This window comes from Siphateles boraxobius, unplaced genomic scaffold (assembly GCF_051911475.1).
Source record: "Siphateles boraxobius isolate OS27281-9 unplaced genomic scaffold, OSU_SipBor_1 130, whole genome shotgun sequence".
NCBI classification, from domain to species: Eukaryota; Metazoa; Chordata; class Actinopteri; order Cypriniformes; family Leuciscidae; genus Siphateles; species Siphateles boraxobius.
In genome coordinates, this window is record NW_027508734.1 from 36,414,212 (window position 1) to 36,431,192 (window position 16,981).

Consider the following 16,981-nt stretch of genomic DNA (forward strand, 5'->3'; position numbering starts at 1 on the left):
CCTGGTTCAATGACCCTGGTATTCCTGTCTAATTACTGTGTGATTTCATGTAATATTCAAATTTTCTGGGATTTTTATTTTGTGGGTTTCATAAGCTGTAAGCCATAATCATCAAAATTATAACAAATAAAGTCTTGAAATCTCTCACTTTGCATGTAATGAGTCTATATAATATATTAGTTTCACCTGTTAAGTTGAATTCTTTAAATAAATCAACTTTTTGATGATATTCTAATTACATGACCAGCACCTGTAATTTACAGAAATATTATATTAGTTGAGACTGGGCTAAAGAAAAAGAGTTAAAGACTTGTGTTGTTAGAGTTAAAGACCTTGCACTTGTGTTTTAATTGTGAATTATGCAGCATATAACAGTCAATTTGACATGTAAGCAGTTTTTTAGATAAAGGTCTTCCAATCAGCGTCTGTGGCTTTGAATAGATGGATGTTTTTCTATAGTAGGCTATTGTATATGAAAGCCTATCTGTGAACACCTGTGAGACTTCCGATGTAAATAAGATCATCCGCATTCGAATGCCATTGACGCCCCGCCTCATGGGTGGAGCTTGTTGACGTCAGGTCGAGTACAGTGAAGAACAAGGGGGAGGAGCCTCGGCTACATAAACAAGTCCAGACTGTACACAGACGGCAGTGACTACAACACATTAAGATAAAGCAGAGGCATTTAAGCTGCAAAAACTACTTTTCTGACAGCTAATAAGGTGGGCAAAACTAAACGTTGTTGTTCAGATTTTACTGCATCTTTTTTAAATGTCAAATTTGTGAATGTGTTTTGTTTCTTCGTTGCCTATAGATAACTTCGGCTAATTGTTTTGTAGGCTTTTTAAAAACTCAAATCTATTTAGACACAGTTTATTAGTTTATCCCTTGACAATGTTTGAAAGAGACTATAATAGGCTATATAGCCTATACAAAAGCAGTTACCTATTATTATTTTGTTGTTCCTTTATATCATTACTTTCTTCGATAATCCGAAGAAACAATAATTGTTGTGTTTATGGTAGAGCTACTTCAGTTGCTTTAAATAAATTTACAGTGCATTCAGTGCTTGACTGTAAACAAGTCTAGATGCTTTACATGGTCAGGGCTACAGCTGATCACTGCTTCCTGTCTCACTTCACTGACGTATATTGGGGATTATTTTAGGATATTCAAAAATAAACATAACAGTGTTGAAATTAGGCTAGCTTTAACTCAATATATATATATAGGCTAAAACAAAAAACAATTATCAATACACATTGTAAAGTCGTAAAAATTAAACATTATTACTAGCATAAAGAAACAGCGCTCCTTTTCTTTGAAAAGAGTTAAAAAATAAACCGTTTAATTGTCAAACAAAAACAATCATCACTAATATTTCCTATAACATTTAACTGTTGCCTATTTAAAAGGGAGCTACGATTCAATAAAATGTTTGAAATGTTATGCTGGTGTGTACAAACAAGTTATCTTTGTAATGGGGATGCTATTCAAACCTGTAAAAAATATATCAGTTCTGAGTCTCTACAGTGGTACAGTGGGCTCTCAGAACTCAGTTTGCAAGGTTTTTTTTTGGTTGAAATTTGTCTTTAGCAGAGTAGGCCGACATGCCTGGACATATCTGATCCTGTACATGAGTCTATTGATGATCTGAATCATATATGAATTTAGTCTAAAAAAATAATAAAGAAGCTAAATTTAGAAAATAATTCCAGACGGTGTTAAAAATAAGTGATCTGTGTAAAGGAACACCATGTCTCAGTTCAACCAACTGGTACATACCATGTGCATCAGCTGAACCAGGCTAGCAGAACATGACCTTACATTTATTGTTACATAAGGGTGTCTAATTTGACACCTGAAACATTCTGCACGTTACTTTCCACCAACAGCTTATATAAACAGCAACAGCAGAAATCTGCATGCTAAATATGTTCATTACAAAATCTTTTAAAATTGCAAAAGGGAAAATATTGCAATGGAGGTCCATTCCTCTAGAGGGCAACATAACTCTTATTTTTTTACAGATAGCAGTCTGGCTAAGGCTAAGCCATAAGAGAAAATGATCAGCAGAATCCTTGCACAGCTGGTGGGAAGAGAAGAGAAGGACAGAGATGTTGCAGAGGAAACTGATAACTGTGCAAACCTCCTTGAGTTTGATGATGGAGAATGGGTTATCATAAAGATACATGGTAACCAATTATTGATAAAAGTTAACTTTTGTCAGTTCAGTAACTCTTCTTTTGATGTTAATAGTACATCTTAAAGCGCTTAAAGTGTGACAGTCATTACTTAAATGTCTAGTTATACCTGTGGTTCTCAACCATGGGGCTAAGGCTCATTAGGGGGCCTTAAGATGACTTTATTATTTAAAATAAGAAAAAACGAGCATTAAAATAAGTTAAAGCAATTAAAAAAAAAAATATGTCTTAGTATTGGTTATTTTTATGGGAATGGGGGACCTTGAAGTCCAAAAGGTTGAGATCCACTGTAATAAACAATAGAGACTGGTGCAGTTCACCGAAACAGACATTGACGTTTTGTAACGTTTTAAAATCATGTCATGTTGTCGCAGTGTATGGGGTAAACGGTCAAAGAAGCAATTGACCATTAAACAGCCTATTTTAAATATTCAGCATAATTAAAACAATTATGAAACAAAACAATTCATGAAAAATGCAAACATTAACATTATTCAAGATATACAGGTCCTTCTCAAAAAATTAGCATATTGTGATAAAGTTCATTATTTTCCATAATGTAATGATAAAAATTAAACTTCCATATATGTTAGATTCATTGCACACCAACTGAAATATTTCAGGTCTTTTATTGTTTTAATACTGATGATTTTGGCATACAGGTCATGAAAACCCCAAATTCCCATCTCAAAAAATTAGCATATTTCATCCGACCAATAAAATAAGTGTTTTTTTAATACAAAAAAAGTCAACCTTCAAATAATTATGTTCAGTTATGCACTCAATACTTGGTCGGGAATCCTTTTGCAGAAATGACTGCTTCAATGCGGCGTGGCATGGAGGCAATCAGCCTGTGGCACTGCTGAGGTGTTATGGAGGCCAAGGATGCTTCGATAGCGGCCTTAAGCTCATCCAGAGTGTTGGGTCTTGCGTCTCTCAACTTTCTCTTCACAATATCCCACAGATTCTCTATGGGGTTCAGGTCAGGAGAGTTGGCAGGCCAAATGAGCACAGTAATACCATGGTCAGTAAACCATTTACCAGTGGTTTTGGCACTGTGAGCAGGTGCCAGGTCGTGCTGAAAAATGAAATCTTCATCTCCATAAATCTTTTCAGCAGATGGAAGCATGAAGTGCTCCAAAATCTCCTGATAGCTGGCTACATTGACCCTGCCCTTGATAAAACACAGTGGACCAACACCAGCGGCTGACATGGCACCCCAGACCATCACTGACTGTGGGTACTTGACACTGGACTTCAGGCATTTTGGCATTTCCTTCTCCCCAGTCTTCCTCCAAAGTGGCTTGACCTGGGGAATGCGGCACCTGTAGCCCATTTCCTGCACACGCCTGTGCACGGTGGCTCTGGATGTTTCTACTCCAGACTCAGTCAACTGCTTCCGCAGGTCCCCCAAGGTCTGGAATCGGCCCTTCTCCACAATCTTCCTCAGGGTCCGGTCACCTCTTCTCGTTGTGCAGCGTTTTTTGTAGTGATCGACCGATGTATCGGTTTACCGATATTTTTCCCGATATTTAAGCATTTTCCCATAATCGGGAATCGGTTTTGTAATATCGGATTTTCCGATAAACGGCGCTATCTTGTGGCCGTTTTGAGAATTCGGCCATTGCAGCCCGCGTCTGAGGAGATCAGTCAATAACAACTCTGTGCACAGGTAAAGTATATGTTCTACTTGCTTTGCTTTAATTATTCAACTTTATTTAACATAACAGACATGCAGAAATGAGATTTGAGACATAAATGTCTGATATAGTTTATTTATTCAGCTTGGTTCTAAAAAATTGAGACGAACTCATTGAGCCACGTAGCGTAATCCGTCATGTCCTTCCCCAATAAAGACGTAACTTTACATGAATTAAATAAAACAGACATGAATGAGTGCATGTTGAAAATAAAAGCGCTGAATTTAATTCTCTATCTGTTGTATTTGCTCACCATTAGTCTCGAAAAAAAAGTTCGTTCATATTGCTGAGCACTCACTGGGTTGATGATCAGGAATGCTCAAGCACGGCCACTGAATGAAACTTTTGACAAGATTATCTTGTTTAAACACCCTAGATTATATTATCATTTACTACATAGCAATTATTTCGCTAATACACATCTAAATATACCGCTTTGTGGAAATTAATTATTTATTATCTGCACTCGCGATCGCGGTTGAGTAACGTATAGCCTAATGTTATAGTTATGTGTAAATGCATAGATAAACAGCACTTTGTCATAAAGCATTTCATGATCTAGACCGACAAAAATATTAATAATAATTAATAACATACTAGTTGGAAAATGCAATGATGTATATGCTGTTTTGTTTGTTACTTTCCTGATGTTATAGGCTATTCCAGCTAATATTATGCAGTGAATTAATATTACCCAGTGAATTATTCCTCACTCTTAGTTTAAACCTATTAAACGGCACATAAACCTTCTAAAACTGTTTAAAATGAATTACATTTCTGCAAAGGTGATATGACTCCCCTGTCAATTATTTTTTCCATATGAAAACATTAGACTTTTAACATTTATTTTGCCTATTGTTAACATTGTTGCTGCTGATGCTTATAAATGATATGTATAATTTAGATATAAGTTATATAATGTAATAATATAAATGTTTTTATTGTAATTTGATTAGTTTACCATTTATGAAAACAAATAAACATATCCCCCCCCCCACCCCCACCCCCCAATATGTTAGAATAGTTTTTGTGCTTTATTTTTTACCTCATCAAAGCTTTTATTTTTAAACAAAGACACTTAGTAACAGCGCACTTTATTTTTTAGACTCAGACCCCTCTATTTATTTGTGTATAAATATAAAGGTTTTTTTTTGTATGCAAGGAGGGAGTGATTGTTATAAATAAAATGGTTTGTTCAGTTCATTTGTTTTGTAATAATTGTGTCAAAAACAGAAGTATAACAATAAATAAATATCGGTTCTGCATATCGGTTATCGGGCACATACACATGCAAATAATCTGTATCGGTATCGGTTATAAAAAATCAATATCGGTCGATCACTAGTTTTTTGCCACACTTTTTCCTTCCCACAGACTTCCCACTGAGGTGCCTTGATACAGCACTCTGGGAACAGCCTATTTGTGCAGAAATTTCTTTCTGTGTGTTACCCTCTTGCTTGAGGGTGTCAATGATGGCCTTCTGGACAGCAGTCAGGTCGGCAGTCTTACCCATGATTGCGGTTTTGAGTAATGAAACAGGCTGGGAGTTTTTAAAAGCCTCAGGAATCTTTTGCAGGTGTTTAAAGTTAATTAGTTGATTCAGATGATTAGGTTATTAGCTCGTTTAGAGAACCTTTTTATGATATGCTAATTTTTTGAGATGGGAATTTTGGGTTTTCATGAGCTGTATGCCAAAATCATCAGTATTAAAACAATAAAAGACCTGAAATATTTCAGTTGGTGTGCAATGAATCTAAAATATATAAAAGTTTAATTTTTTATCATTACATTAAGGAAAATAATGAACTTTATCACAATATGCTAATTTTTTGAGAAGGACCTGTATTGTAATAAATAAATTACATAAACATATAACGTTTAAAAAATAAATACCCTTGTACTGAGCAGCTAGGATTCAATTCAAATTTCTCTGTATAGCGCTTTTCACAATACATATTGTTTCAAAGCAGCTTTACAGAAATTGCATTTCAGAAATGTACAGAGAAAAATACTGTTAGTTAATCATGTATTAATTTAGGGCGTAACATATCGCCGGCGTTGAGTCGTCTCTTCACAGGCGTTTAGTCATCTCATTGCAGGTGTTGGGGGATCTGAAGTCTCCGTGAGAGGCTGGATACAAACTGCTGGTAGAGCTACGAACGCTATTTACCTCGGGACTGGCGTCCCGAGATAACAGCAGAAAAGCAAATGGGAAATAATTAGCATAGCTGCTGTTCATAATATTAATGCATTCGATCCGATTCAACAGTGGTATAAAAGGTAAGCATTATGTGAATGCTTGGCTAAAGAGATGCGTCTTTAATCTAGTTTTAAACTGGGACAGCGAGTCTGAGCGTCGAACAATATCAGGAAGGCTATTCCAGAGTTTAGGAGCTAAATGCGAGAACGCCCTCCCTCCTTTAGTGGACTTAGATATCCTAGGAATGACCAGAAGCCTCGAATTTAGTGATCTTAAAGAACGCGATGGATTGTAGGGCGATAGAAGGTCCATTAAATAGACATGAGCTAAACCATTTAGGGCTTTATAGGTCAGTAGTAATACTTTGTAATTGATACGGAACTTAATAGGTAACCAGTGTAGAGATGATAAAATTGGTCTTATACTGTATGATCATATTTTCTTGACCTAGTAAGAACTTTAGCAGCTGCATTTTGCACTAACTGTAGCTTGTTTATTGAGGATGCAGGACAGCCAGCTAATAAAGCATTACAGTAATCTAGTCTCGAGGTCATGAATGCATGAACTAACTTTTCTGCATCAGAAACAGATAGCATGTTACGTAGCTTAGCAATATTTCTAAGGTGGAAAAAGGCTGTTCTTGTAACGCATGAAATATGATTTTTGAAAGACAAGCTATGGTCTAGTATAACACCCAGGTCTTTTACTGCAGTGGATAAAGTAACAGGACATCCTTCAAAATTAAAGTTGTATTGTACAAGGTTTTGTGGGTAGTTTTTTGGACCAATAAGTAATACCTCCGTTTTATCTGAATTTAATAGCAGGAAGTTACACATCATCCAGCATTTTATATCTTTGAGACACTCTGTCAATTTAGATGAGTTAGTGTTTTCATCTGGTCGTGATGAAATATATAATTGAGTGTCATCAGCTTAACAGTGGAAATTAATTCCATGTTTTCTTATAATATTACCAAGTGGCAGCATATATATTGAGAATAGCAGAGGGCCTAACACCGATCCTTGCGGCACTCCATAGTCTACTGACGTTATCTTTGATTTTTCCCCATTTAAACAGACAAAATGGTAACGGTCTGATAAGTACGATCTAAACCAGCTTAAAACCTGTCCCTGAACACCAGTGTAGTTTTGTAGTCGATCCAAGAGTATTTTATGATCGATAGTGTCGAACGCAGCGCTTAGATCGAGTAGAACTAGTATTGAGATACAGCCTTGGTCAGAAGCTAAAAGTAAATCATTTGTGATTCTAACAAGCGCAGTTTCAGTGCTATGATGTGGCCTGAATCCTGACTGAAATTTTTCATAGATATCATTTTCTTGCAAGAAAGAGCACAATTGAGCGGACAAAACTTTTTCTAGTATTTTAGACATAAATGGAAGATTTGAAATGGGTCTGTAATTTGCTAGGTTATTTGGATCTAATTGCGGTTTCTTAATGAGAGGTTTTATTACTGCCAGTTTTAATATTCTTGGAACATGACCTAAAGATAAAGACGAGTTAATATTGAGAAGAGGCTCTTCCACTACAGGTAACACTTCTTTCAGTAGTTTAGTGGGTATTGGATCTAATAAACATGTTGTTGGTTTCGATGCAATAATAAGTTTATTAAGCTCTTCCTGTCCTATAGTTGTAAAGCGGTGTAGTTGTTCTTGAGGGGTGATAATTGAGGTTGAATCCTAAGACACCATAAAAGATTGTACATTTACTGGTCGATAACGTGGCGCAACATGACAAATTTCAGAAGTACGTATTATGCAAGTTACCATGTAATGATCAGTGACATCATCATCACTTTGCGGTACAATATCTATATCGGTTGGATTGGTTCCATATGATATAATTAAATCTAGTGTATGATTTTGACGATGAGTGGGACCACTGACGTTTTGCTTGACCCCAAAGGAGTTTAATAAATCTGTAAACGCAGCCCCTAACGCATCATTTGTGTTATCTATGTGTATGTTAAAATCTCCAACAATTATTGCTTTATCGACATTGACCAATAGATCTGAGAGAAAGTCTGCAAACTCTTTTAGGAAATCAGCATAGGGCCCTGGAGGTCTATATACAGTAGCCAAGGCTAGAGATAATAGGGATTTCTTTCTTCCATCTAAGAGCGTAACATTTAGCAAAAGTACCTCAAACGAATTAAACCTGTGACCTGTTTTCTGAGTAACATTTAGAATATCTCTATAGATTGTTGCAACACCGCCGCCACGACCGATCAGACTGGGCTCATGCTTATAACAGTATCCTGGTGGAGTGGACTCATTTAGACCGTAATAATCATTTGGTTTAAGCCAGGTTTCAGTAAGGCAAAGTACATCGAAACTTTTATCTGTGACCATTTCATTTACAATAACTGTCTTAGGTTTGAGCGATCTATTGTTTAGAAGACCTAGCTTTAGAAATTGTTTTTGTTCACTGATATTGAGATTTTCTGGTTTAATTACAATAAGATTTTCCTAGATCTTAGATCCTACAGTAGATTTATTGTTTGGCCTCACTAAACGAGGAATAGACACAGTTTCTATAGAACCTCCGTCTGCCGCAGCCTGATGTCGTTCACTCCCGTGTGCAGCACAACAGCTCCGACGCGCTCGTCACCGTTCAGGATCAGTTCAGTTTCAGTTAAAATCAACCTTCATCATCTTAAATCCATGCTAGTGTGGTTGTATCGTTATCAGTATCCAATAGCTATAGCAAAACTGTATAGAAATAGCTATCCAGTTATAGCTATAGCAAAACTGTATAGAAATTTTCATAATAAATTCCACTGACAGAGAAGCCGCGCATGTTTAATTCTGATTTTAAAACTTAGATTAAACCAGGATTAGGCCTTAGTACAATTAGGACATTTAAGTAGCTTGTATTAAAGTGCCTTAAAAATCATTAACGTTACTGGTGTGCATCTCGTGACAAAACAATGGCTCTGACATATTTTGAGATATGACAGTGCAATTTGCTTTCAGTTAAGACAGCTGACCCATGCATTTTAGTTTGGGACTAGGCTTAAGACTTGTCTGTGAAACCGGAAGATAGTTACTGAGCTTTCATCTTTGTGGCAAACACCCCTGTGTGACATCTAAAGCCTCAGTATCCCTTATTGTATAGGTTACTCATTGGGTCTGTGCAAGAAAGGAAAATAAAAATGTGCCCCATGAATTTAGGTGCCGACCCTGCTTTGAATCATGCCTTATTGGATCATTAGTAATGTTGTTTACTTAAAGTAATTTATGCTTCCTGTGCAGAGAATCAGTCAATTGGCTCAGCTGACACAAACATTCTTGAGAACCTGTTAATCGAGCACCCCAGCATGTCTGTGTACCAGATGAGGCCTGATCAGGGAGACCTCGGTTTGGATGAAGAAACCGAGGACGTGGCTAGGTAAGTTTAAAGACAATTAGGCATTTTCAGCTAGAATCATTTATTCAGCTAGAATCGAGCTAATATTGATTATTTAAGCTACTTAAAATGTTAGGTGTTTAATAGTCGATAAGATTTGTAATACTTTTAAAATAAGTATCATATCTCAAAAAGGCTGCATTTATTAATCAAAAAAACAGTAATATAGTGGTTGCACTTTATTTTACAGTGCACACACTTGCAGTGTACTTACCCACAAAAGTACTGAGTAGTGTAAGGTAACACTTCATGAACTGTAAATTAAAGAGCTACCAATATAGTGAAATGTTATTACAATTTAAAATAACCGTTTTCTATTTTAAAATGTAATTTATTCATGTGATGGCTCATTAACTGCTCAAAAACACTGATCAATGTTAAAAATGTTTGCCGCTTAATATTATAATATAAACCATTTTCAGCATTCATTTAAGACTGCAATCTTCTGTAAAATGATATATATATATATATATATATATATATATATATATATATATATATATATATATATATATATATATATATATATTTTTTTTTTTTTTTTGTTTTTACATAAAGAAAACATGTCCATTGATGTCACATGTAACTTATATTTCCAAGTTATAACTGTGGTAATGTTGGCTTGTGATTTGTCAATCTACCCCTTTAGGCCAGTGCCAGTCAGCCGTCACGTTTCTTGGCGGTTAGCAGCATGGGGCAGCCCCTTGCCCTGCAGCACCATTCTGCTCTCAGTGCAGCGTGCCAGAGTCTATAATGAGCACAGGAAACTGACCCGTGGCGCCCTCAACAGGCAAAACCTCTCAAGAACACGCTATTCACCTTCTGAGCGCCGTTATGGCTACTTCAAACAGCCCACTCAGCGCCTGTACAACAACTGAGAAAGATCAACTGTATCTGAAACCACTGAACATACAGGATTTGATAAGTGAATAGTAGTTTAAGGGGGTACGTTTGCATATTAGGAAATGAAACCATTCCCCTTTAAGACTTGGATGGATTAAGAAAAATGTTTCATTAAATGCTGTGTGGTATTATTATCTTCAGGAAGAAGTATCAATGGCAGTGTGACACTGAAATAACTCCGTACAATCACAAGTAATTTGCATTATTAGTCCTTTAGTACTTTAAAGTTTTTAAGCAATGTAATGATGTTTGAGTGCTTCTATTTTAGCTTAGCTGTGACTTGAGCATGTATATTAAAAGAAAAAAAAAACATTGTTTGAAAACAATTCAGTGTTGAAGATTGTACTGTACAAGGCAATGCATTTTTTCATCAAGTATTAAAGTGAAATTGTATCTTAATGTTACTCGCATGACAAAGCGATATGTTGTGATTTACTGTGATTATTTGACTTTGTATATTTAAATGCCTTTTTGGTGTTGCTTTTTTATCTTCATGAATATATATATGATAAAACTTTTTAAAAAGTGAAAAATAAATATTGTATCTTCACAATTGCTCTTATTTATTTATTCTGCAATTTTATTCACAACAGTCACTCCCGAAGTGTGTGCATCTTCCCCATGAACCTTTCGATTCTCTCAGCATCCACACCATTTGCCCAGTGGCCTCCTTTCTTGAAATGGGAGCCGATGATCATGGCGCTTGCATGAAGGTATTGCTCCACGTTATCATGTGTAACTCCAGAACCGATGAGAACAGGGATCCGTACAGACTGGGTAACCTCTGTTAAAACAAATAGGACTCAAAACAGTGTGTGAGGACATCTTTCTGCTACATGTATGCATAAAAATACAAAAACATGTTGTTCCTTCATTGTAATGAGGATTTTGGCAGACTGTGCCTCATCCTCCATCTGACAGCTTCCCTAGTCCAATGGATCAGAACTAAGGAAGGCAATAGGCACAAGTCCAAAGTAGGCAGCAGGGCAGTAGCAGACTAGACTGGGCCTGGTTTTTCATGCCTATGTTTACAGCCTTCCATGATCACTAGCCATCTGGAAGTGGGATTTAAAATAGCTGGAAGGGCTGGTGTCTATGTTAGCCCATACAAGGCCATTGGGTTTGGGGCAGGGTAGAGCAGGAAGCAGGCCATCTGCCCACACGGGGCAGTCACCAGGGCCAGGAGACTGCGCAGCATCCTCTCTTTCCAAACCACACCACTATCTTTAAGCCCTTACACACGTGGCTGCATGGGCTCTATTAGATATTAGAAGCAGATTAACTTCAAAATTAGCAGATTTACCTTTGAAAAGGATTGAACGCAGAGAGTGTCACATAAGTATCGAGTTTTAACACTAATGATTCCTGGACCTTGCACAAACATATACAGTAATTGGACAATTGGGGTCTGTAAGATTTTGTCCCTCTAGCCTTTTATGCTGACCAAGGCTACACGAAAATACAGTAATACTGTGAAACTGAAATATTATTACAATTTAAAATATCTGTTTTCAGTTTTAATATTTTTATAGTTTTATTTATTCCTGTGATGGCAAAGCTGTATTTTCAGCACCATTACTTCAGTCTTCAGTGTCACATGATCCTTCAGAAATCATTCAAATGTGCTGATTTGCTGCTCAAGAAACATTATTATTATTATCAATGATAAAAACAGTCATGCTGCCTAATATTTTGGAGAAAACCTTGAACTTTTTTTTCGGGATTCTTTGATGAATAGAAAGTTTTAAAAAAACAGCATTTATTGCATTTATATAAATGTAAACGTATTTACTGTCATTTATGTTTAAAAGTGTGAATAAAAATATTAATTTTCTTTAAAAGAATGTGTAGTAAAGGGAAAACATGAAAAAAAAAAAGGTTTAAGTCATGTTACCTCAAACATCATGCTAGTCACATACTGTATATCAAATTTTAATTCAAATTGTTTTCCTGTATGATAAACTAATCACGATAAGATACCCTAACAAATTATGTTTACATTTCTAGTCACCAATGGGCCTAGTTTGATGTTATTTTGTGAGATGTTAGGAAGCTGCAGAATGTCAGGATGACATATGAGATGGTTGTTTTATACTGAAGCAGATTGAAGTTGAGTGACTCAAACATGCATACATAGCATACTAAGAATTGATCACTTTATAGCCCTAATACTTTTTATCAAACACAAAAGGTACACTACCGTTCAAAATGTTGGGGTCAAGCATACGTTCATTTTTCATTATTCAGCAAAGACTTTAACCGGATCAATACCTTAATAATGTTACACAAGATTTCTATTTCGAATGAATGCTTTTCCTTTGAACTTTCTATACATCAAATAATCAAAATAAAAAAAATGGATCACAGTTTCCACAAAAAAAACACTATTTTCAACATTGATAAGCACCAAATCAGCAAATTAGAATGATTTCTGATGTGACATCACAGAGTAATGATACTGAAAACTCAGCTTTGCCATAACAGGAATAAATTGCATTTAAAATATATTACAATATTTTAGCTATAATATTTGAAATTGTAATAATATTTCACAATATTACTGTTTTACTGTATTTTTTTTTTAATAAGCCTTGTTACCCACTTACCAACTAAGAGGACATATTGGATAGCATAATATCTTAAAAGTTGACTTAATCATACACGAAGACTAAGTATAGACATTAAAAAATACACACATCACTTTTACAGTCAGACTAAAGTATATTCTGACATCAGGCAGCCAGACTCACCCCTCAGTTCCTCTGGATCAGCCTGTGCTCCAGTGGCAGTTCCTGTGACGATGACTCCATCAGAGAGGAAGAACTCAGCTGCTTGGGCTGTCTCAGCTATGCTCACATCTGAAGTCAGGGCATGAGCACTGTAACATTATCAAACATATCACACAATAAAGCAGAAACCACCACACTGTGCTGTGCCTCTGTTCGAGCTCTGTGGTCAGCCAGCACGTAATGCACTCAGATCACAGATACCTGTGCTTCTTCTTGATGTCTGTAAAGATCTGAACGTGCTCTGCTCCTATGTGTCTGCGGTAGCGCAGCAGCTCGCCAGCGCAAGCGTTTAACAGGCCTTCGTCTGCAACATGTGAGAACACAAACCCCTCTGCACGGATAAAATCCAGCCCTGTGGAGGGGCAGAAGTAAACATTCATTAATGTCTTGTCAGAGAATACCTCGGTTTGAAATGGCATTCATGATAGCTTGTACAGTCATGTGAACACCTGAGGCCAGGGCAACAGCCAGTGCTGATTGGTTTGCAGCTGAGAGAATCTGAACACCGAGCGGCCAAGATGGATAAAGTCCCCTGACTGCTGCACACACAGCTGTCATTGATGCGCACACTTCTGGACCCACCTCAAGGGTGTAGGGAATATCATGCATGTTTTCAATGATCAGCCCATCCTGTCATACAGAGAATGATCTGAAATGAGCATTCACACATTGAGCACACTGACCAGAAGCATATCTGACAAAAGAGAAATCTGATAACATTTACCAAATAGACTGGTTTGATGATGTAATTTCATTCAGTCACATTTAAAGAAAATGGAGTCATATCTCCTAGTTATGACCCTTGCAGGCACTCGTACTGGAAAGAAGCTATTAGAAATCCGAAGACTGATCTGACTTGTTTCCATGAATCGGTTTAAGAATCTGATTCAGGTCTTATTTTATGTCATTAAATAATGACGTGGTATTTGACATCATGGGGTGATATTACATACTCTAAATGAAACATTCCAACAAAGCCATGCGTCTTTTTCGACCATAATTTTAAAATATTTATTCTAATTTAATGTTCATGTTAAGGGCGACGACAACTATACTGACGTTTACACCAACGGACATTGTTTATTATAACTGCCCACTGCAGTCTGAGCTTTAAAGTCCCCATGGTATCAAAATTGAAGGTTTTTTTGGCTTTTAGTATGAATACTTTAGCCTTACTGTCTTCTATAAGCTAGTGTGTTCCAAAACAATGACAAAACTTGCATTTAGAAGATATAAGTATTCAAAACTTACAGTCTCTCACTTCCGCCAATATGGATCAATGATTTTGATGACATCACTCTGCACTTCAGCTTCTCAACAGATTTTCTGTCCAATAAAATGCTCTCTAGAAACTAAAGCGTCCCACCCCCTACATGATAAATAGACACTGAAGCTGCAGCGGCAAAAATCGGTCACTTGTTCACACATTTACTATTTTCTACATGGTGAATGGCACTAAGTGCACTATATAGGGGAAAGGGAACAATTCAGACAGTGTAAATATGCTTTCCATTGGGGCGAATCAATTTAGTGTTAGGCGAACAGGCACAGAGCACACACAGTTTCCTGTACATATGTGCGAGTCGGCGCATACCAGAAAACGTTTCGGACTCATTTGAATTCTGTACAGAATACTATATTTAAAAGCGATAAGGGGATTAGGAGGACGATTAGAGAATAGGAGAAAACTGCAGCTTTACCGAGCTCAACAGCTCTGGCCAAACTGTGATATAAACTAAACTATTGGTTATTTTAAAAAGGAGGAGGAGCTGATCGATGTCTCGCCCTGTCTTCCTGTTCAGTGGAAATTCCAATGATATCGTTCCCCTGTGTCGTTATCCTTATAATGATTTCTCATAAACACGATTATTATAATTATGCTTAACATTATGCTAATACGCAATTAATCGGTTCACTTCAAATGTTTTTGAGTCATTACGAATCAGACATGTCGGATACTACCTTAAACAAATCTATTAAAATTAATTGTCTTAAAAATGTCCTTAAAAATCCCTCTTCACTTTGGAATATTATCCCTAATTATATTTTCTCTAAAGTTGGTGGTCTGAATTTTCTCTTACTTTTAACTATAATGTTACAAAGATCCCTGTCAAACTTTCAAATTTTAATACGCAGATGCTCTTGGCATGGTCCCTAATATACAAACACAACTTTTCTCAGCACATATATTACTTATGGAACAATAAGGACATTCTCTACAAGAATAAATCACTTTTCTCTTACAACTGGTTCCAAAACGACCTTTTTTTAGTTGGACAGCTTTTTAACTCACAGGGCAGACTTGGCAAACTATTTAGATTATTTACAGAAATATAAAATTCCTATAACTGCTAATGGATATGCTATTGTTTCCAATGCAATCATATTATACCTTGTAAGTGACTTTTCTTTCTGTTTTAAAGATGTTTTCTTTGGATTTTTTTACTACTCAAAAGAGAAAACAGGACAATATTACATGATCAATTTGTGTTTACTATAGCTAAATTTCACATAGGCTACAAACAAAAACATACTGGCTCTAAACATCTGTTTTCTCTATTCAAAGTTGATCTAGACAAGTACATGGAAACTATCCAAAGCTCTGTTAATCCCAAAGCAATGAAAACTGTATCTCTATATTCAACCTTTTTGTCCCCATTTTGTTATACATTTATTTCAGTGTTCTTGTTTTTTGTTACCCTAGCAACTTATTTGTGTCTGTGTATATTTTTGTCTTCTTTGATTTGTTGTTCCATATTATTCTGTATTGGTTAAATGCTTTGTAATGTTTAATAAAAAAAAAAGTAAAACAATAAATACAAATCAGACATGTCGGAGATGATTCTCGGTTCAATGAGTCAGATGACTCGAGAACCACTCGAACCGGTTTATGAATCGTTCAAACCGGTGCAATCTATGGTGCCAGGTATACAAGATTCGACACAGTAATTCATTGAAAAGATCCGATTTAAAAGGATGATTCGTTCGCGAATCAATAGCACCGCTAACATTATAGCTGATTATTATATGTTAGAAAGAGCGAGATTATTGTAATTCTAAACAAAGACATAATGCTAATGATACGTTTAACTGTATTGAGCACATACAAGTCCTGCGTGGTGGTAAATTTCCGCCTCTCGACATGCCTCCTCTGTGATCTCTGAGAGAGTAGCGCGGTTCAAAGGGGTTCCTGTAAAAGAAAATAAATTAAAAGTTTAGTCTTTCAAATGTTAATTTTGTTCTCCCGTCAAATGCGTTACCTGGCAAGGCTCGGACGTGAATCATGCCAATGACATTTGATTTTAAGCGTCCGAAAATATTTAAAAACTTCATTTCTTAAGCCAAAAAAAAAAAAAAACAGATTTGTGTGCTTTTTGATGTCATGTGACTGGTCAAAGGTTAACTGACAGAAGTGTGGATCTAATGACAACATCCAAGCTACATTAATCATCTGAACATGTAAAAGATACACCTCTATTATTTTAAAACGCTGTTGTATATTGAAAGTTTGGGGAATTTCTAAGGGGGGCGCCAGTCAAATACACTGAAACTGATTTGCCTGCGTTAACCTAATCAGCAAATGTAACAAAATAATGCATTATATTAGCTTGACAACACTTGAGATCTCAAACGGCCATCAGAGTACAACCAAAACATTCAATTTCATGTCTCACTAACACTATAAAGCGATTACATCCATCAATTTAACCTGATCAATGGGATTGTTTACTTCTCGAGCCTGCTAGCCATGTGCTCAAC

At 36.2% G+C, this 16,981-nt stretch overlaps 2 protein-coding genes across 2 annotated transcripts; one reads left to right on the forward strand and one right to left on the reverse strand.

Annotated features, from left to right (window-relative positions):
* Positions 1-568: 568 nt before the first annotated feature.
* LOC143737611 (uncharacterized) lies at positions 569-10,986 on the forward strand. Its single transcript, XM_077229302.1, has 4 exons — positions 569-722; positions 2,031-2,195; positions 9,377-9,512; positions 10,180-10,986. The coding sequence occupies exons 2-4, from the start codon at positions 2,066-2,068 to the stop codon at positions 10,406-10,408; spliced, it is 495 nt and encodes a 164-aa protein (XP_077085417.1). The 5' UTR covers positions 569-722; positions 2,031-2,065; the 3' UTR covers positions 10,409-10,986.
* On the reverse strand, positions 10,984-16,981 carry LOC143737610 (uncharacterized protein F13E9.13, mitochondrial). The gene is made up of 6 exons (XM_077229301.1): positions 16,483-16,981; positions 16,330-16,412; positions 13,672-13,852; positions 13,424-13,574; positions 13,184-13,311; positions 10,984-11,217 (listed from the first exon to the last, which is right to left on the reverse strand). Exons 1-6 carry the CDS (start codon positions 16,553-16,555, stop codon positions 11,027-11,029), a joined length of 807 nt encoding a protein of 268 aa, XP_077085416.1. The 5' UTR covers positions 16,556-16,981; the 3' UTR covers positions 10,984-11,026.

Coding starts and splice junctions, on each gene's coding strand:
- LOC143737611 (XM_077229302.1), top strand. CDS start 2,066: ATGATCAGCAGAATCCTTGCACAGCTGGTGGGAAGAGAAGAGAAGGAC. Junction 2,196..9,376: donor GGTTATCATAAAGATACATG/GTAACCAATTAT, acceptor CTTCCTGTGCAG/AGAATCAGTCAATTGGCTCA. Junction 9,513..10,179: donor GAAACCGAGGACGTGGCTAG/GTAAGTTTAAAG, acceptor CTACCCCTTTAG/GCCAGTGCCAGTCAGCCGTC.
- LOC143737610 (XM_077229301.1), bottom strand. CDS start 16,555: ATGAAGTTTTTAAATATTTTCGGACGCTTAAAATCAAATGTCATTGGC. Junction 16,413..16,482: donor TCACGTCCGAGCCTTGCCAG/GTAACGCATTTG, acceptor TTTCTTTTACAG/GAACCCCTTTGAACCGCGCT. Junction 11,218..13,183: donor TGATCCAGAGGAACTGAGGG/GTGAGTCTGGCT, acceptor TTGTTTTAACAG/AGGTTACCCAGTCTGTACGG.